The sequence below is a fragment of the Pleurodeles waltl genome, chromosome 6 (assembly GCF_031143425.1).
Source record: "Pleurodeles waltl isolate 20211129_DDA chromosome 6, aPleWal1.hap1.20221129, whole genome shotgun sequence".
Lineage (NCBI taxonomy): Eukaryota > Metazoa > Chordata > Amphibia > Caudata > Salamandridae > Pleurodeles > Pleurodeles waltl.
The window spans coordinates 1,605,423,915-1,605,445,805 of record NC_090445.1 but is presented as its reverse complement, the minus strand read 5'-3'; the positions used below and the strand labels follow the sequence as shown (position 1 = coordinate 1,605,445,805).

Sequence of the window (21,891 nt, the reverse complement as noted above, 5' to 3'; positions counted from 1 at the left end):
GAAACCCACTTTGTCTGAATGCCTGTAGATCGTTGTGTTTTTGTTCTGTTTTTTTAACATTTACTTTTGCTTGCACCTTTTAAACTCTAGTAATTTTTATCTAAATTCAACTTGAGTGTGGACCAGGGTCAGACTAGCCTATACTGCAATCAGTCAGTGCCAGATGGGCTAGTCTTACAGGTCAATGTGTGGGCTGTTTTTTTAGCAGTTTGTTGACCTGTTTTATGGCCAGATGGCCAGTTTTTACTGCTGATGTCCCTGATATTACCACAAGCACTGCCTGTTGATTTCCCTGATATTACCACAAGCAGTGCCTGCAGCGACTCCAAAAGACTGCAATCTCCCATACATTGCAAATTACCCATACAGAGTGTCTTTACGGGTTCAAAACTAGGCTGATTTATAAATGTGGGCCACTTTTTTAGCTATCTGCTTAGCTACTGGGGGCTGCTTTTATTTCGATGCTGAGCATATTTTTTGGTCCAGTATGACCCTGATGTACACCCCATTATTGTTTTGCCGTAATTACACACCACTTCCTCAAAGTCTAGCTGTGGGCGAAGCAAATGTGTCTGCTTGTATTTTGGGGTATTTGACCACCAACTTGTCACACTTCATCAGACTGTGTTTAATAAAACCTGTGGGGAAAGGGAATAGAAATCAAACAAAAGATGTTGGAGTGAGTGCTTGCAAATCATCAAACATCTGGAATTCAGGATAAAATTCCAACCCTTAGTTTTTCACCAACTGTGCAATTATTGACAGAGACCCAACCTATGCATCAGTACTGAGCCAGCTCCTCATATGAATAGTCCATTCCAAACCACCAGTTGAGGCCTCCTCCAAAAGGAAGCACAAGCAACTCCACACTGGTTTCGGCCATATTAGGCCTTGTCAGTGAGGTATAGCTTAGACTCAGCTGCATTGAAAGCAAGTGACGCATGTTTGGGAATATCCTTGGCCAATTAGGGCCCTACATAAAACACACATAAGGAGATGGAAGATATGCTTGCAAATAGTCTAACTAGTGACAATCCTTCTCTGTAGCAAACCTTCATTTTTCACCCACTGTAATACTAGACAGATGCTCCCCTATTCAACCTGAGACTAGCCACATAACAATATCCTCTCTCAGTGAGTTTGTATATTGACTATCACAACCCTGTTTCACCATAACTAGTTAAACCTTTTGTTGTAAGGCTCTCAGTTTTTGTAAGAGTTCTACATAGTTCAGTTGAATATGTTTATTTACGTTCTCTTATAGTTTCTGATGAAAAACTGATGGATAATTTTTTGATATATCAGTGCGGGGACAATTTTGGATGGTTTCATAACAAGCAAAAGACAATTTTTTACAAAAATGTTGAGAGTTTTATTAAATGAACAAGTGCTATTGAAAGCATACCTCAAGGATGGCCATATTATCCCACCAATCTGATGATAACTTACAATCCATCCTCCTCCATCAGTGTCCATGTCGCAGAGCACAGTCGTGGACTTCCCATCCTCGGGGTAGATGGTGTACCAGCCACTGAGAATGGTCCCACTCTGCAGCAGCTCTTTGCAGTTCCTTCCCCCTGCATCATTGGTTGGTGAATGGAAGATAAGATAAAAATATCATGTAGGTAAGACAGGTACAGCATCCAATCGAAAATCATAGAAAATAACAATAGTCTTTTTAACAAGAATGTTAGAGAAAGTAAAATACATTTTATATAGAGAAGCAGCTAATTATCATTCAACTCAAATCAAACCAGTATCTGTAGTCACTGAAACTGTTTTCAGTCCACTGAAGGCAGTGCTGCAAAAGACCTATTATATTGATAAAGGCCTGAGCCTATGGCCTAACATATAGCTTTTGATCTAATTGTATTGTAATTGTATTGTAATAGTATTTATACCAGGCTTACTACCTCTGATGAGGCGTCAAAGCGCTTTTCGGCGAGCAGCACGCTACTCTGGAACCCAAAAGGAATTAGTGGTGGATTAGTATAGGGAAATATGAGTACAGTTTTAGTATTATTATGAGTTAATTTGAGCTGCGGATATGTGAGTTTGTTAGTTGGATTGACTGGAGTAATGGAGGGGTAGAGGAGGGAAGAACCCAGAAGTGTTAATTGGGAGTTTATAGTAACAGGATGAGACTTGGGATGAGTAAAGGGGGGATGGAGGAGGGAAGAGTCTGTGGAAAGGGTTAGGGAGATCATAGTAGCAGGAGGGGTTTTGGATGAGTCAAAGGTGAGCTAAATGAGGGAGAATTTAGTGGGGTTGTTTGGGAGATCATGGTAGTAAACTGAGGTTTGGGTGAGTTACATGTGGAAGAGGAGGGAAGAGCTTAGGCAGGGTTATTTAAGAGATGAAAGTAGTAGAATGGGTTTGGGATGAGTCAGAGTGCGGATGGAGGATAGATTGATAGAGACATGACATATGGTGATGGGTAGACAAAGTAAAGCATACAAGACAATAAAAAGTATAAAATGTTATTTATTTATAATTTTATTTATACATATATCCACATTTTTAGCATTATTTTTAATTACTTATATATTATTATTAATGTATTTTTAGTAATCTAGGGCCAGATGTAGGAAGGAAGCAATTTGCGAGTTGCAAATTGCGAGTCCTTCCGACTCGCAATTTGCAACTCGCAAATTGCTATGCAGTACGGTGTCTCAGACACCGACTGCAACTCGCTGTGGGGGTCGCAATGACCCACCTCATGAATATTCATGAGGTGGGTCACAAATTGCGGCCCCATAGCGAGTATAGGCACTCGCTAACATGGAGGCCTGCTGTAGTCAGCAGGCCTCCATGTTAGCGACCTGCTTTTCAATAAAGCAGTTTTTTTTTTTTTTTTAAATGTAGCCTGTTTTCCCTAAGGGAAAACGAGCTGCATTTCAAAAAATCCGAAACCTTTTGTTTCGGTTTTTTCAGGGCAGGGAGTGGTCCCTTGGAAAAAATATTTTGGGGTCAGAGATGATTTTATTACCTAAGGCCTGGAATAATGAAACTGCTTAAAGAATTCACTGTGAGTTGCTGGCTTTGCTTTTTCATCCCGTTTATATAACCTGTTGGGAGTGCGCTTTCACATGAGGACAACTTTGTTTTTGATATATATATATATATATATATATATATATATATATACATACATACATACATATACATATTTAAACTGTGAGTAAATATACATTAGTTAAACAGGTCTAAAGAGTATGTGTGTGATTTATTGTTAGGACATAGTAGCGATACATATTTCCTAAAGAACTATACATATCTAGAATATACACATAATCCGATTAAAAATATTTATCAACAAAGGCATATGCAGTCCATAGCTGTTTGAATATGGTGGTTATGAAGGAAAGAGGCAACTCTTGAGTAGTCTTGTGAGTTAGAATAGTTGTTAGCCACGCACAACGGTCTATTTCATACACTTATCAGTGTCAGCCACAAACGTGGGGCATGATTCTTCTCCTTCTTTTCAACGAAAGAAGCGGTGTTCATTTGCCCATGATCTGTAATTGGTAGCGTTACGTAGCCAAAGAACTGGACAGCAAGATCTTTAGGGACCCAGTATATAATGCGTCTATTTTTATATTCCCTCCTCTGAGACGTATTACCAAGACGCTTCACTAGTGAAAAACAGTGTAACTTCATTGCACAATTTATCCCATTTTGGTAATCGGGTGATGCAAATGATATTTGCACCATGTGGAGTGTGTCACAAACTGATTTTCACATTATGTGTTGCATTTCCAAATAAAGATGTTTAGAAAATCAGGCGCTTCTGGCTTTTCAAATGTGAAAGAAAATGTATTATCTCTGAGGCAAAACTAACAAGCCCTTGAGGAGAGTTTAGAAGATGACTGCACTACCTTGAGTTGGGTAAACGTATGAACAGAAATAGGAAAATAAGGCTGGAAAAGTATTTTCTTTTTCTGTTAACAGAATGAAAAGTCTTGCATGGTTCTTGCCTTGCATTTCAGCAAAGCTCTAACGAAGTTAACAATAGCAGAGCAGCCTGAGAAGTTTTATGGCCCCAATAAAGGAGATAAGCAATGCCTTGTGTGAGGTAGGCTCTGCAAGTTTCACATCATTGCTTCTAGGTTTAGCTACATTCTACAAGAAAGGGCATATTGTGGCTTTCCTGAACAGTGAGCTAAACGTTTAGGCACCGGGTGTTTCTTTTGTACAAGAAACTTATTTTAATGTTACATGAACAAGCGCAAAAATAAGATTACTTCAAGATTAAATCAATGCACGCTGGGATGTACTGAAAGAACATTAATCAAGCTGGGCAGTGGTAAAATAACATAAAATAAAAAAAAGGAAGCATAGGAGCTCCCTTTTATTAAAGATTTAATGGTGCAGCAGATGTTCAAGGTGCCAGAGGTAAACGAGAACAGCACTGGAATAAAGCCAAAACAAATGTGATGGACATGGGAGGAGGTGGGAAGAATGGAATGCTGCAATAAAACGAGGGCAGCTACCAGCCTAAAACACCCACAGTGAAAAGGCAGCAACAAAGAAATAACAAAAGTAGTCCGTCACAGCAACAGATAAAGAAATCAAAGTGGAATAATACAGTAGCTGGTCACTGCTCTGAAACAGAAAAAGCAGGGAAAAAAGGCAGAACTGACCACTAGCGAGCAAGAATTTTTTACAGGACACTGCAACCAACAAATGAAATAACTTTAAGCCATAAGAAGTATCCTAAAAGTATACACAAGGTCAAACGCTTACGCTCGACCTAAAAATTAAATATACAGTACAGCTGCATCAGATGCTTAAATTTTGCTTACATATCATAAACAATTAGACAAAATTCACAAAATCAAAAAGAGATACAGAATGACAGTAACATGGCTACACCAATAAAATAATATAATTTTTCATTCAGCAGTTTGCAAGTTTTGTGCGACAAACGTTTGCTATGGAAAAGCCTATATTAAAAGTGAAACGTTTTGGAACTATCTCTCCCCTTATAACTTTTTCATGATTTGACCAATCACCACCAAATTAGGTGCCCTTCTAATTTGAATTATCCACGCTGTTCCCAGCAAGTTTGGTATAAATTGATCAAGAGGGAGCAAAGGTATTAATGATGAAAATGGGATTTCCTAGGGTGTGAGGTCTCATCATCAACTACAGAGCTGTGATTGTGCCTCTGTGATCCTTATTTATGTAACCTACTAGACAGAATGCTAGGCCAACTTAGCTTATGAAAAACTTTTGGTGGGGCACTAGACATCCAATGGGGAGGAATGAAAAGGGTAAATAGGGGTATTGAGGGCTACTACTAGCGATTTTTTAAATGTGCAATTTTGGGTAACAAATTATTTTGAATGCTAATATTTTTCATGATGCATTCTCGTGGTAACCTAGAAATTAATAATATTGCAGTGGAAACGAGATTGCTGAAGCATTTAGAAGTGTGTTTATTAAGGTGTTTCAGTTGTGCCACATTTTTTATTGATACACCATTTTATTAAAATGGATGTTGTCTCTGATGAACTATTCAAACTGCTCCTGTTCATCCCTCCTTCCAATCAGTGTCCCCCTCCATGTCTTTTCTCCCCATGTTTTCAGCCAACTCTGAAGAGCACAGAATGATATGAGGTAACTAGGGGCCAGATGTAGCAAAATTCCAAATTGCGAGTTGCGAGTTGCAATTTGCGAGTCCCAGCGACTCGCAAATTGCAACTTGAAATTTGGAATGCAGAAAGGTGTCTCAGACACCTTCTGCGAGTCGCTATGGGGTCGCAAAGACCCACCTCATTAATATTAATGAGGTGGGTCGCAATTTGCGACCCCCATAGCGATTCAGGGCACTCACGGGGATGGTGGCCTGCTGGAGACAGCAGACCACCATGTCCGTGACTGCTTTTAAATAAAGCAGTTTTTTTTTTTCAAAGTGCAACCCGTTGTCCTTAAAGGAAAACGAGCTGCACTTTGAAAAAAAAACCGAAACCTTTAGTTTCGGTATTTTTCAGGGCAGGTAGTGGTCCATTGGACCACTGCCTGCCCTGAAAAATGATTTTTTATTCCAGACACAAAGGGGAAGGGGTCCCTCCCATCAAGTGGATGGTAACCGCAATCGCGGTCGCAAATGAAAATGCATAGCATTGCGAGTCGCAAATAGGAAAGGAACACCCCTTCCTATTTGCGAGTCGGAAATGCATTTTGCGAGTCAGATCCGACTCGCAAAATGCATTTCTACATAGCAATGAGGCTTTAGCGACTCGCAAACACCGATTTTCACCGTTTGCGACTCGCTAAACCCTTGCTACATCTGGTCCTAGGTATTCCCTTAGGGTGCCATGTACTGTGAATTAAATTTTGTGTGCTGGATGTAACACTTTGAAGGCCTTATGCTGTAACTTCCTGATGTCCGGAGATGCACAATGTGTTGTGCATCTCTGGACGGCAACAGTGCAGATGATGCTGGAGACCTCTGTAGAGGTGGGCTAGTTTTAATGTGGATTACGATGATGTGTAATTTTGTCATTTGTTTACACTGTGTTACCACTAGTCACACCACAGTGAGTTTGCTGTTTTGCTCATTATTAATTCTAGAAATGTGCATAAAACTCCTTGGTTTTGAGCTTGAACCAGAGGACTTTCATGTTCCTCCCGAGACTCTTTCCATTTGTTCAGAGTCTTCCCCTTTCCACTAGAAAAGCTTTCAGGCTGCTGTATGACTTTGTTATAACATGAGACGTTTCCTTTTTCTCCAGAGACTCTGTCCATATTGATTTTGCCTTGTGTTTGGGCCTTAAAATTGTTTTTATTCCTTATGATGTACACTCATTTATTTATTAATAGAATGTAACCATTACTCAGTACCGACTGATTAATGAGATTTTGTAATAAAATACTTGAACTTTTCCATGATCTAAAACTCAGTTGTTAAGTGGTCCCAGTTACAATTTACGCTGCTAATTCTGTTGAGTCTGATGTTGAAGAGGGTAGTGATTCTTACCGCAAGATCAAGGGTGCAGCAGCCGAGACTCTAGAGCTGTAAAATCTTTTGGGTGATCTGAAATTTGGGGTGCATAGCACTGGGGTTCACTCCCACAAATTTTGGTAGTAGAGGATGCTTACGTAAGAGCACCTCCTCCTATGTAGGGGGTCCTCAAATGATTCCAGAGTTTCTGGAACCTTGGCAAGAGTTTTGATGCCGGAGACCCCTGAGAAGTGACAAGCTAAGCGTTCCCGAATGACTTTGAGTGGATTGAAATATGTGTTTGTAAGATGGATTTCTATTGTCTGTGTAAATTGTTTGGATATTCAATGATGACTCCGGGTTGAATTGGTAGACTAATTACCACTGTGATGAATGTATTGTTCATATTTGTTAACATGTTTGAAGTTCTATTGGTTGTTCTAGTTTTGATTATCAGATTTGTTGAAATCCAAGATCTCGAGATACACTGATTGCTTGTCTGTAATTGTGGTGTGTTATGCGAGTCACTGATAGGGGTTTGGAACTAATGAGTTTTCCTTTTTAAGTTGTGTGCCTCATTTGGGTTGGTGTATCTTTCTCCTGCTCGGGAGTAAGAGCACTGCCTGAGGTAGATTGCGTCTGGACGGTAGTCTATTTAGTGTGAATTGTGGTTTAATGGGTCTTTCTGATCCTTGTTCTCAACTATGAATCTTGTATGTCTTGTTTCTGAAGTTTTATGGTTTGCGATTGAATTATTTTAATTGATTTACTGACATATGTCCAGAGTAAACATAGAAGGATTTACTGAGTTTATTGCTTATAAAAAGGATTTGACATTGTTTTCCTCTGCACAGAGAAGTTGTGCTGTGGTTAGTCAGCCAGTGTGCTGCACTGGGATTGTGGTGAGGCATTGGTTGGTTGCAAGACCTGTAATACAAACATCTAACCCACGCTTACAGGTGTGTAAGAAATGTGCTTCTTAAATAATGAAAATATGTAATAAGATGTTCTCCATAAAACACAACATAGGAATGGTGAAATAACTGGAGTTAATATCATAAAAATTAATGGTGTTCACTTTACAGAGCTCAAAAAGATGAAAGGCTGAGCTGGCTTTGCTATGTTTCAAGCTTCTGAATTGCTAGTCAGAAGTGCTTAACTAGATGAGGAACCTTGCCAGCTGGTAAAGTGTAGCAGTCCTTGCCAGAGCTTCCCTTTAATGAGGTGTGAAAACTGCTCTCTGAGGAAGATTAAAGGATTTGGATAATTTCACAGGAAGATGTGGTTGTGAGGTATGTGAAATATATCACTCATGGAAGACAGCTTGTGAGAGTCCACGAACTTCATTACCTTGAAAGAGACTATGGTGAGGCCAGCCCATTGGGGGTCATGTTTTTTTATTTTTCAAAAACAATGTCCCAATTTGGGAATTTGTTTTTTTAAAAACAAAATATGTCTGAAAAGTTTGACGGCTGGACATCATGGCCGATGGTATTGTCCATCAACCCTTTCATAAATTGACAGCAACAACCTCAACAGTGGTTCCTTCAATTGTACAGAGTTGTCCGAAGGAAAAATGGACAACTTTAAATCTCCATAGTGCCAAATTCTAAATCAGTTCTCAAATCTGAAGGTAAAATGTTGACCTGGTAAAAGTGTAAAAGTATCTGCCTGAAGCAACAACTTTGTCGGCTGCAAAATTTGAATTTCTCGTGCTCAGAGCTTTTCAAAACAAAACCGCCAGCTTCTGAAGGATCTCATCCAGTGGCTATCTGGATTCATGAGAACTTTGAAGATATACCCTGTAACATTGACCTGCTGGAGAATTTCAAGTTTCATGTCAGAGACTAAGGGTCAATTTAGATTTTGGCTGAGGCCTGCTTCTCTGCCAGGTAGATTGAGTAAATTACTCCATTACCCTGGTGGAGATACTGAATTTATAAATGAATGCCACGCTGGCGGTCATTTATAAAGGATTGTCAGGAACCACCGTCACAGCAGTTCTTGTCAATGATTTTTGTAGTTTTAGTGCAGGACTGTCAACAGGATAGAGCCCTGCACCAAACAGTTTTCAAAAAGAAAATCCTGATATGGTATATTAATTTTGAAAAGAAAAAAAGAAAATGCCTCCTAGTCTTAAGAGTGCTCTCCCATGGCGAAGGGAGCTTTTATCAGTTTTCTCTGCCCCTTACCACCAGGGTTTTTCTGGTGGTGGAGGGCAGTGAAAATTGACCTCTAATTCTGCTCATCTTAATCAGCAGAACTACAGGTAAGCCTACATCAGCCCTTACTTCAGAGGGCTGTCAGTGGTGTTTAATCACGGCACAGATGGAGTAGTCTCCACCATGTTTAAACCTATGGTCTGCCAGCATGTAGATCCACTGGGTTGACCAACCTCTTTGTGGTATAAACTCCCCGTCAACTGAGTATCAATACTGACAAGATATAAATCTGCATTTATGTCAGAAGGTAAAATCAAAACCAGATTGGTGTAGCTGACTTCTATTTCATTGATGTGAGCCTGAAATGGTGCCTCGTTCTTGGTCAACCGTGAACAGTGACTACTGATTGGTGCTCTCCTTTTTCTGGTGCTCTTTGCATTAAAATAAAAAAAAAATCATATCTTCTGTTCCTCTGAAGGAAGTTTTGACATTTTGGTGTCATTTTGCTCATTATATTTTCTCTGTCTTTCTAAATTGTTTGTAGGGTTTTTAGTGATGTGTTTTGACTTTAACTGGTTTGTTACTGTAAATATCCACAAATGTTTGGAAAAGTGATAAGAAATGTCTTTATTTCAGCATGGTGACAAATCCAGCTGCTGGAATTTCTAAACATGACAATGCATAAGTGCGCACACAATGACATACTTACATTCTAATATTCAGTGGTAAACAAAAGGGCACAAAGGAAAATGGAATCATAAAGATTACAACACATTTCCACCTTAACAAATCTAAGAGAAGCAGAAAAAGAAAATGAAATACAAAATGAAAATGAAGAAGAGATATTAAAGCATGGCCAAAGAAAACAACAGAAAGATGGAAAGTAAAATATAACAGATATGAATGAACCTGGAAATGTGACAAATGGAGAATTTCATTACATAACAGTCAAAATGGCTGTGGGTAAGAACAGCTGGGCAGCAGGGTACATCAGAGGAAGATGTGAAATAACTTGACAACTTTGCAAATGGAGACATTTCAATGCATAACAGACCAACAGCACACAAAACGTGAACATTAAACACCTACAATTCCTTTGTTTTAGCTGAAGGCAATCTATTTCTCCCCATCAACTTGACCTGGCTGGCACAGGTGTCCTCTGGTAACTTCGAATTCACATTTATATCTTTGTTTGGTCCATGAGGGACAAGAGAAACTATTATCACCACTCTGAGAAACAAATACTCCTCAAAATGGCCTGCACTCCTTTTGCCTCCACCTTATATTTCACAAGTTTTCATATATTCAAGACTTCCATCTTGCGTTACAGCACTCTGATGATTTACCTTTATAACCTTATAAGATATACCATACTTGGGACTTCCCTTTACAACAAACCTGGCCTGTTTCAATTCAATTCTTTTATCCAAGATATGGATCTCAAACTAGGTCCACATGAAATTAGCAGCATTTTATAGTACATTTTAATAAAACTTTTTTTTTAAACATCTTATAGAACTCTTAGGGCCAGATGTAGCAACAAAGGAAATTGCGACTTGCAATTTGCGAGTCCGTGTGACTCTCAAATTGCAAGTCGCAATTTGCTATGCAGAAAGGTGTCTCAGACACCTTCTGCAACTCGCAATGGGGTTGCAAAGACCCACCTCATTAATATTAATGAGGTGGGTCGCATTTTGCGACCCCGTTGCGAGTATGGGCACTCACGGGGATGGTGGCCTGCTGGAGTCAGCAGACCACCATGTCCGTGACTGCTTTTTAATAAAGCACTTTTTTTTTTCCCATCTGCAGCCCGTTTTCCTTCAAGGAAAACGAGCTGCACTTGGAAAAAAAAAACGAAACCTTTAGTTTCGTTTTTTTCAGGGCGGGCAGTGGTCCATTGGATCACTGCCTGCTCTGAAAAAATATATTTATTTCCATTCACAAAGGGGAAGGGGTCCCATGGGGACCCCTTCCCGTTTGCGACTGGGTTACCATCCACTTCAAGTGGATGGTAACTGCGATTTCATTTGCGACCGCTTTCGCGGTCGCAAATGAAATTCAATAGCATTGTGAGTCGCAAATAGGAAGGGAATACCCCTTCCTATTTGCGAGTCGGAAATGCATTTTGCGAGTCGGATCCGACTCGCAAAATGCATTTCTGCATAGCAGAGGGGCTTTTGCACCTCGCAAACGGCGTTTTTCGCCGTTTGCGACTCGCAAACTCTTTGCTACATCTGGCCCCATGGGCCTAATTACCAGATGGGCGGTCTTGAGTCCTGCTGATCATGACTTCCCTTTCTGCCAGCATTTCCATGGCGGGGTCTCTGCCATGAAAAGGCTGGTGGAAAGGCAGTGCTGTGGTCCCCCAGGCCCAGGGCCCTCGAAATGCTCACTGTCTCCTGGGCCAAACAGTGTGCATTCTGAGAGTGCTGGGGGCCTCTGTGCAACGGCATTGGCCTCGGATGCCTAAGGTAGTCAAGGCCAATGCTGTTGCACTGTTTCACTGGACTGACTGGCGGAAACGCTGTAATACGATGTTTCCACCGGTCAGCCCGGTGTAAACATTGTAATGTGATGGGGCAGTCTCCTCCCCACAGCTTTGGCGGACCGATTTTAGGACCACTCAAGTCGTAATCAGGTCCTTAGGAAAAAAATATCATTAGGCGGAAGAAATACCAAATGGCGGTCTTCAGCCACCATTCCAACATTATTATATTTTAAAAATTAAGTCCTCGGAAATTGGCAATGCTGAAGATGTAATGCTGGACAGAAAAAAATAACACACGATTATTGCCCTGTAAGCCAAGATTACAAAGGTTAGACACTTTGGTGGTCATTACGAATATGGCGGGAAACACCACCGACCGCCGTGGCGACGGTGAACAGAAGACCGCCATTGGCGGTGAACAGCATACCGCCATGTAATGATGCCAAAAACAGAAACCTCCAAAAATTCTGCCACCTCCAGCCAGCCACCGCCAGGGCCATTGATGGCACAAAGGCTGTACACCCGACCCCGCCACCGCCAAGCAGACAAATCCTCCGTCCTCCAAATAATGATGCACAAATCACCGTGGTGGACAGTGGATGTCGAACAACCATTGGGGGTACGGACCGTCACGGCCAGCAATGAGACCCAACAGCAAGAAATGCACACATTGGCAAGTTTGAAACCCACACACCTGACACACATCCACAACACTATAAAGCACTCACATACACAACCCAACAATCCTTTGCAACGCCAATAGCACGACAGATATTGACAACACAACACAACACACATACACTGAACTCAACATCACACAAGTCACACACCCAACCACACAACAGCACCCTCACCAATAATCCTACAACACACCACCAACAACACACACCAAGGCACCCCCTAAGCACCTCTGCTTCACAGATAGGGAGCTAGGGACAATGATGGACGAAATACTGAAGGTCAAGCACAAATCTTCGGGGCACAGGTCCAGCACACACCCATCGCTAGGAAGATGGAGTTATGGCACACGATTGTTAACAAGGTCAACGCAGTGGGAAACCATCCATGCACAAGGGACGACTTCCGCAAGAGGTGGAACGACCTGCACGGGAAGGTACGGTCAATGGCATTCAGGCACAACATCGCTGTACAAAAGACCCCCCACCTACACCCCGACTATACCGACTGGGAGGAGAAGGTACTGGCTATCCTGCACCCTGAGGGCCTCACTGGACTCACTGGAGGACTGGACTTGGGTAAGTCATCTCCAATTTCTTCATATCCACCACACCTGTAATGCATGTACCACCCCACCCCTCCAACAACCACCAGGACCACTACCCCACCCAGGCCACAATCACTACATCCAGCCACCCTGCATGCCCACAAACCCACTAACAGGCCCACATCCCGCCCCCAATGTTTGATAATGTTCAGCATTCCGTCCATCACGTGTTGTTTTTGCTTTGTCGCCCTAAGTGGGAAGGGTATGCCCAGACGTGGGTCCAGTGCTTCCCATGCCACTGGATTCAAGCTAGCCTGGCTGATGAGGGGTGAAACCCCGAAACCGGTCCCAGGATGCTTGTTTCCAGTCCAGGGAAGACCTGGCCTAGCAGTTCGGGCTGGACTGTTCCCATGGGGAACAGGGTCAAGACTGATTTGCAAATGGCTGGGTCCAAACTGGAATGGCATGGGCAGCAAAAAAACGATGGATTTAGGCCCAGATCACTGTACTGGGGGTGAATGTTTGATAATGTTCAGCATTCCGTCCATCACGTGTTGTTTTTGCAATATGTAGGTTACACACACAAGCGATGTATCATGTACAACTTTAGGGACATGTATGCAGTGATACCTCTGGACTGATGTGAGGAACAGACACTCATGTGGGCACGCAAATAATGACTGGGATTTGAAGGCCCTGAATGGGGCTCATGACCAGGAAATATATACGTGGTGCTAGCAAAATGGCAGCCTCCTGCCATCCAGATCTGAAGGAGTGGAAGTGACATAATTCCGCTGGCGGTAGTTGTCATGGCGGAAGGCGTTGTTCACCGCCGTGCATCCATTCATTGGTTTACATGGTTGTCAATGGGGAAACTGGGCCTAACATGATCGCCGCCAGCGGTGACGGTGCACACCGCCGCGGAGCGTACGCCATGTCATCACCCCAATTTCACTTGACTCCCGAATCCCGTGCATGCAAGTACTCCACTGAGTGTGCTGCTTATCCTGCCTCTGGTTACTCCAATGGCACATGTCACAGGGAAATGGGCCCCGGCCTTCACCACGGAGGAGCTAGAGAAGCTGGTGGACGGGCTCCTGCCCCTGTATGCCAAGTTATATGGGCGACCAGAGGAGCAGGTGAGTTGGTTGTTGTCTTGCATGGATGTGTGTGATGGTGGCAGATGCCTGTATGCATGTGTGGTCAATTTGTAACTGCACAGACGTAGATTGTGTGACACGTACTGTTAGTGAAGTGGTAAAATGATCCTGTGAAGTATATGTCCCATTGGGGTCGACATGTCAGTTATATCAGAAGGGCATGTCCGGATGTCTGTTTTTCTTCTCTGTGTGTCCCATACAGGTCAGTGCCCATCAGAAGAGGGGACTCTGGCAGGCCATCGCCAGGAGGTGCAGAACCTGGGGGTCTACAATGGGTGGAGCACCCACTGCAGGAAGTGGTGGGAGGACCTGAGGCTCTGGGCCAGGAAGACCTGCAAGGCCCAGCTGGGGAAGGCCTCCCAACGAGGAAGGGGTGCCCGTCTTACCCTGAACCCCCCAATGGCCCGCATTCTGGCAGTGGCATATCCGGATTTGGATTGGTGCTTGAAGGCAGCACAGCAGACACAAGGAGGTGAGTACCAGCACTGTTTCATACCACTTTGAGGGATGTGTTTGGGTGCTAGGGTATGTATGCTGTCTAGTGCCAGGCATTCTGACAGGTGTCTTCCAGCAGTCCTGTCCCCCATGGGCACGTAAATGGTTAGGGGCAGGTCTAAACAGTCACAATAGGCCCTTGGGGATTGATCTTCCTGTACTGTAGGGTTCTTTGTGTGCACATGGACTAGTGGGTGCATTGGATGGCCATGGTCCCCCACGTGTGTAGTTCATACAGTTCATCAGGTACGTGTGTCATGTGGGAAATTAGTTTTATGCTGGGGCAGTGGCCACTAGTCAGGGTGATAGTCAAGACTATAGTTGTAGGTGCTGCTTGTAGGTGTATAAGCTGGATGGGAGTGTGTGTGCACCACGTATGTCATTCCATTCTGGTATTTACAGTGTCTCTCATGTTTTGTTTCCCCACCCCTGTGCTCTTGTGTTCTTTGTGTACATCAGCATCATCTGGCGAGGGAGCAGTGGCACCGGCGAGTGGGGATGCAGCGGCCCACGGTTCCAAGGAGGCAGAGTCGACCGACACCAAGGGGACCAGTGGGCTGGAGGGCAAGGGGAGTACCACAGGGGAGGCAACTACCACTGGAGGTAGTGACTCTGATACCTACCTCCGATGGGAGCTCCCTGGTGGTGGCGGACCCTAGTGGGCCCACCCATTCTATGTCATCTTCCGCCACCCCTCATACCATCACCGCCATCCCAGTTGCTCCTCACCCAATTGCCTGTGCCCGCTCACCCAGGAGGGTGGGCGTTTCCTCCGCCCTAGGCACCTCATCCCCTGCCCCAGTCAGCCCTGCTGCCCTCACGGAGGAGGCTATTGACCTCCTGAGGACCATCTCTGTAGGAAAGACAACCATTGTGAATGCCATCCAGGGGCTAGCATCCCAGATGCAGCAATGCAAAGCATACCTGGAAGGCATTCATGTTGCCATGTCTGACCTACAGAGATCTTTTCAGGCTCTGGCCTCCTCTTTGACGGCAGCCAGTGTCCCTGATCTTGCCGTCCCCCCTCCAACCACCTCTACCCCTTCCAGCACACCACTCTCATCACCCATCCCAAGCACACGTTCAGACAGCCATGCACACACCTCAACACACAAAGAAGCACACAGAGAAACACAAGCACCACACTTCCCACCACAGGCATACACACAGCCAACATACAAAGGTACACACAACAACATTCATTTCCCCCAGTGTGTCCACCTCTCTCGCCTCCCTGTCTGTCACCTCGACATGCACACCCACAAGAACTGCACCCTCAGTCACTGCTGCTGCACCCATTCTTGCAGACACCACGACATCTGACATCCAGTCATCCACCCCAGACACCACACCTGCACCCACCACAACAACATTGACTGACACATGCACACTCACCAGACCTGCAGACACCCAGACAACATCCATTTACACTGGCAGCCTGTCTTGTCCCACTGTGTCCACCCCCCTCCTCCCAAAACACTCAAACGTTCACAGACACCCGCTTAACACACATCCACCACACATCAGCATACTGTTCAGGCACCTGTATCCACGTCCAGCACATCTACACCTGTTACAAGCATTCCCTCTACCTCCACTCCCACACCTTCCTCCATATCCACCCCAACTGCCCCTAAAAAGGTTTTCCTGTCCCGTGTTGACCTTTTCGAACTCACTGGCCCACCCTGTCTCATCCCTAAATGTGCCCATCTCCTTGCCCTGTCCACTCCTTCCTCATCTAAGTCTGCCCCAGTCCGCCCTTCCCATTCCTGTGCCCCTTCCCCAGAAAGGAAAAAGCCCTGTGCTGGCTCAGGTCCATCTCCCACCCCCCAGTCGAAGCCCGCTCCCCCACCTTCCAAGGGAAACCCAAACCCCCTCCACCTCCCAAACATAAGCCCAAGCCTCCCCCTCCCAAATGTAAGTCCCCACCCCGCCACCCACTGCCCCTGTACCCTGAGGTGCCTGGCTGCCCCACTGATGTCCCTTTATGGTGGAGTACACTGTGCACATGTGGGAGTCAAGTTCAGCCCATTTGGGCCCTTTCCGGCTATTTCTCAGGGACTGGCCAATGGCCTTATTTGGACATTATAGATTTGTTGTTATATTAAAGTTTGTGTGCCCAGTGGTGCTGTTGGCATGATATTAAGACGTGGTTCATCGTTTCATTGTGGGGATGTGGTGTGCACATGTGTGTACTTTGGGCAGGTTTTATTTGCATTTTGTTGGGTAAGTACCTCTTATTCTGGTGTGTATGGCTTGTGATGGTGTGAGGGGTTGGGGGTGCGTTGCGGGGTGGGTGGCTTGGGTGGTTGTGTAAATTTCCCCTTTCTTCTCTTGTTTACTAGGTTGTGGTACTTACCATTGTTGTATTCATCTGCGGTCACTGTCGTGGAGTTATATTGCGAGGAGTAGGACTGGCAATATTTCCAACTCTCTCCATGTCTGCTTCAGCGTGTTGTGTGTGCCTACGGTGAGTGTTTCTTTTTATGTGGTTCGTTTCCGCCAAGATTTGCGTAGCGGTGGTTCCCGCCCCGGAACTGATAGCGGCCTTGTGCTTCATTATTTGTTGGGCGGGTGGGGCCTTTCCGTCGGCCTGTGGGCGGCCTCTTCCGTCGTTGTCGGCACTCCAATGCTGGTGGTGTGTGGATGAGCCACTGGCTGTTTCTCATGTGCTTCATTATCTGGCGGTCTGGACCGCCAGACCGTTGGCAGTAGTTACCGCCACCGCCGGCATAGCGGGGATTGCTGCCATGTTCATAATGAGGGCCTTTATCCTTATTCTGTACCTTTCACCAATTAACGGTTAATGTTTTTAAAGGGAGAAAATTCAAACGCAATAATGATAAAAAATGTTTAGTACTATGATCACGGTTCCAGGTCAAGTATTGCTGTAGTTTCCTCACATTGCAAGAGGCAGTTATTACATCGAATTTCCCCTTTTAGCTACAAAAGTCTGATTCTAGGCATGAATTTAAATTACAGGAAGCATGCTATAAAAAAGTTTTTAACTGTACATCTGACCAAGTAAACAGGGATTCCTGCCTTAAACAGTAGGTGAGATTCTTATAAAATATAGACTTTTTTAATTTGAAAGATTTCATTACACATAAAACTCCCTAGTGAATTTGCATCAATCCTCAACAGACAATAGCCCCATTGTCCACTGCTGCCAGAACTTGCATGCACAAAAGCAGCCATTAACCTCAAATGTAATCTCATTGTTTGTATAGAAGCAAGTGAATTGAAATGAAAAATTTTCCTCCATATTTTGGCCTTCCATTTTGGTTAAAGCAAATCCCATTTTTCAATATCGTTTATATCCATAGCATACAATAAGTGTGGAGGGATTTTTGTCCAAAAAACAGAAAGTAAATGAACAAAGTACCTACTCCCTTCCATGTTGTAAAATGCCCATGGCTCATTGGCTTGTGAAGAGGCCTTACTGGAGCTATGGGATACATGTTTGTTATCATTCAGGTTACTGGACATCAAATTTTCCAAACAGGAGTACAGGTTTACTACCTTCAATTTCTCCATGGCAAGATGCCAACAGCAGTTTCAATGTTTCTGCAGTTTTATTTCCTTAACAATTCAAACTTTACTTGTAGAAACATTCATTTTTCAGGAAATGAAAATGAACAAAATGCTGTAAAGATGACAGACGATTTTTCAGGTCCCTCAGTTTAAATCAGGTGATGATCTCGGAGGTCTCCATTAATACTACCTAGATGAAAATGTTAAGTCTGACATATATAGGGTAACTTAAATGGGAACTAACATACAACCCTGTTTCAAACTATTTTTTGGTGGGAATTACAGAAGACAGCCCCGGATCACCTCCTAGGAGACCCTGACACCGATTAAATGTAGCAAATTGTCTGGCATACCACGCCTCTGAAGTTTCTTCCACACGGATGGATGGTTGACTCTATTGAACACTGTGGAAATGTCTATGAAATCTGCATAGACCGGGAGACCTCTGTTCTAATGTATTTTTCTGTGATTAGTTGGAGCATGCAATATTATCCAGTGTAACCTTTTTTCCTAAACACAGCTTGTTCTGCCTGGATAATTCTTTCCTCATCCACCCAAGATTGCAAGTTGGGAGATCCCTTTCTATATAAAAGAACTATGAGGTTCATAAACCAGGACGGGGATATTGCATGGTGAGGATAGCAGTATTCAAATATAGGGGCTAAAAACTTCAACCATAGCATTGCTTCCAATTTTATTACTGAAATGGGATTTTTCTCTGGGAAGTTGGTTCCATTACACCGAAGGGAGAACCATATAGCAACTGAGAATTTGAGGGGAAAAAGTGTTCCCTTTATTCAGTTCCTCTCTATGATTAGCAGCATGTAACTCAGTAATGCAATTCATTCATTACTCTACCCTGATTGGAATTGGGAATGTGCAACGCTAAGAGATAAATTCTCAAAATGTCCTTGTGTTATTACATGAAGTTGCCTCTCTTAGGTCAATCCATTTGAGATCACATTTGTTTTTTAGGCTAATTTTTAGTCTCCATTGTCTACATTTCATGGGGCCAATTAAGTTACTTCTTTTAACGATGAAGGAGATGAATTGTCCTCTGATAAGCCTACTTAGCTCCTTGTTTAGGTGGGAGAATTTCTGAAGAGTTGGCCTACGTGGAAGGGCCTTGAGTGGAGATTTAACTTTATTTCGAATTGCTTCATGTACCATCCATATTTATACACAGTATCTACGTACATAAGTTCCCTATCCATGGTTACTGGTTTCAATGACTCTTTTAGTTTATTAATCATGATAGGCCTCTGATGAGTTCTAACTGTAGACTTGTCAAATATCACTGTGTCCCCTTTGTCCATGGCCCTACACCTGTCAGATGAATCTCTAACCGAAATGAAAAAATACATTGTGACCACTAATAACATTATCTATAACATTCACTTTGGAGATCAAATTAGGAGCTGGATAGGAGACAATCAAATAGTCAGTGATGGAGCAACCTGAAATAGCCTTTTAGGTATATTGAATTGGGGAATCATTATCAATGCTACCATTTACAATCGAACATTCCTTTTTTCCCTTGTAAGTCCAGAAGGGTAAGACCTCTTATGTCTGTTTTCACTTTGACAAGAAATATAGCCAGTGAGATTTTTAAGGCCTCATCCCTTTCTGGATCGGTGAAAACTTTCTGTGTATGATTTGACACTTTACAGTTGAGGTATCCAGCTAGTACTGCCTGCCTACAGCCCTCCACCTTCAGGATATCAGCTATGAAAGAGAACATTGCCTTGATCAGATAGACATAAGAAGTGTCAGGGGGAATCTAAGCATTCACTAGAAGGATTGAATCGGCCTGACCCAGACCCTCCATCTTGATAACCTTTACGCATGAATACAGTTGGAGGCATGTGTGAAGCTGCTATAAGTCCAGCTATATTTATTACTTAGAAGTATTGCTATGCCCCCCCAAACCCCCCAAGTGAGACCTTTCCTAGAGGGGGTTGCACTGCACCTGAGGACGAAGAACCTGTCCAGCTCAAAATCTTTGGTTTGTCAGGTTTCTGGAAACATATGACATGTCCTTCCAAGCTCTTTAGGGAAGCAATTTTAATAGGATCGCTCAACAGGCCTACCACATTTCAGGATCCCACTTTTAAGCTATTATAAACATTACCTGTTATTCATGATTCCTGAAGTACATTTGCAAGTGAGAGTGGTCGCCAACCAACTCCACCTTCCCACCTCATCCTCTGTATCAGTGGGGGGGTCTTCTCATCTTCTGTTTCTAAAGGTGATACCAGTCTGCCCCCTTCACCCAGAGATACTATGAACTTTTTTGTGTTCTCTAGAGGCGCTTCTTACTCTGATGCTGAAAAGATTACATTTACAGAACAGACATCCTTATGTTGACTTTTCTGGCTGAATACCTCTACTGTCCTTTTCAGGTAGGACCAGGATGACATCAATCCCCCCGGGTGAGGAAATAATTACTGTTTTGAGAATGAGATTTGACACAACACTGGTGTTGAACAGAACTCTAGACTTATTTGCAGAATTTATACTGCTCACTAAGTGAATTTCACTGCTTTGTACATTCTTCAATACCGCAATATCAGTGAAATAGGATGGAAAAAAAGGATTTATTCTGTACTATGTCTTGATAGAAGATAGCAACATTCAAAGCAAGGGTTGATACCTCAGTTCTTCACTTTTCCAGTCTGTGCACAATATTATCCACTGGGTATAAGGAAAACACCTTGGAATGCGGTTTGAGGCAGGCGGTAACTATACATGGAGTTGAACCCCTGATGGAACTGCCATTCTCAGAGGCAACTGGACAGATAGTAGCTCTTAGGCACCCCCCTGTTTATTAGAGACTTCGTGCAACACCAATGAAAGGGTTTCCACTTTTCCTCTTAAAGCTCTGGCACTTCATTTGGCGTAAAACATAGTTTCTTGGCCATTGTTTATGAATTCTGAATTGCTTTCTTTTTCTGGAGCCCCCCCCCCTCCATTCTTCTGTGTCACTTTTGAGTCCCCAGATTTCTGCCTAGTGGAAGCCTCTTTATTCTTGAAAATTGGAAAAAAGTGCCCCTTAGGTAAGTTTCTGAAGTGGGTTGCGCCGATTCAGGAGTCTCCAAACGTGGAGGATCAAATAGGTTTTTAATGAATAGATCTGGATAGTCTTGCTCTTATTATTACAATTCTTCTTACATTTTCTGCTCTTGGATTATGCAGCCTACATACCAAAATCCCTCCAACAGGGTTTGGGCTCAGAACACCTGTTCTGAAAGGACTGCTGACCACCAGAAGAGGGGGGCAAGATCAACTTGTTTGCCCCTCCTTCTTGTGACATGTTGAGAGATCATATTTTTAAGCATTGTCCTCCTCATCATGGTCTATTAGCCACTTAAGAATGGCCAGTATGGAGTGCTGAATGTGGTTCAGTTACTTACTGATTTTTCAAGTAAAGAGAAGATGGAGGACAAAATTATTTCCAGACATTTTAGTGATTTTGAATACTGGACATAAGACCCTGGTAAATTATAGGAAGAGTGTAGATGTAACTCTAAGTCTGGTGTAGCTGATGTTTTTTATGCTACAGAGATTTTCTCGCTAGGAGAGCTGCTGAAACATTTCACCATAGTTTTTTGAGAATTACACCAGTGATTAGTTAGAGCTTCTAAGCTTGGATGTACTACCACTCTATTTATAAAATCAATGTCAACATCCAGTAATGCAAAATCATCATTGAGTGGTACCAGAATCTCACCATTATCCAGTGATAGTGAGCAATTCTCTGGGGTCAGCCCTGAAAGATCATCATCAAAAATACCTGTACAGTGAGGAGCACTGTACAGGTATTTTGGTAGTGAATTTCCCTGCTAATGCCTGTGCTCTGCTGCCTCCGATTTCAACTT

The 21,891-nt window shown here is 43.3% G+C and overlaps 1 protein-coding gene across 1 annotated transcript in view; it reads right to left on the bottom strand.

Annotated features, from left to right (window-relative positions):
• LOC138301223 (ficolin-1-B-like) overlaps positions 1-21,891 on the bottom strand; it is a 172,817-nt gene that overhangs the window by 80,228 nt on the left and 70,698 nt on the right. Inside the window, exon 6 of the mRNA XM_069241468.1 lies at positions 1,450-1,577. Coding sequence (XP_069097569.1) covers positions 1,450-1,577 — 128 coding nt within the window. The remainder of the gene's footprint in view (positions 1-1,449; positions 1,578-21,891) is intronic.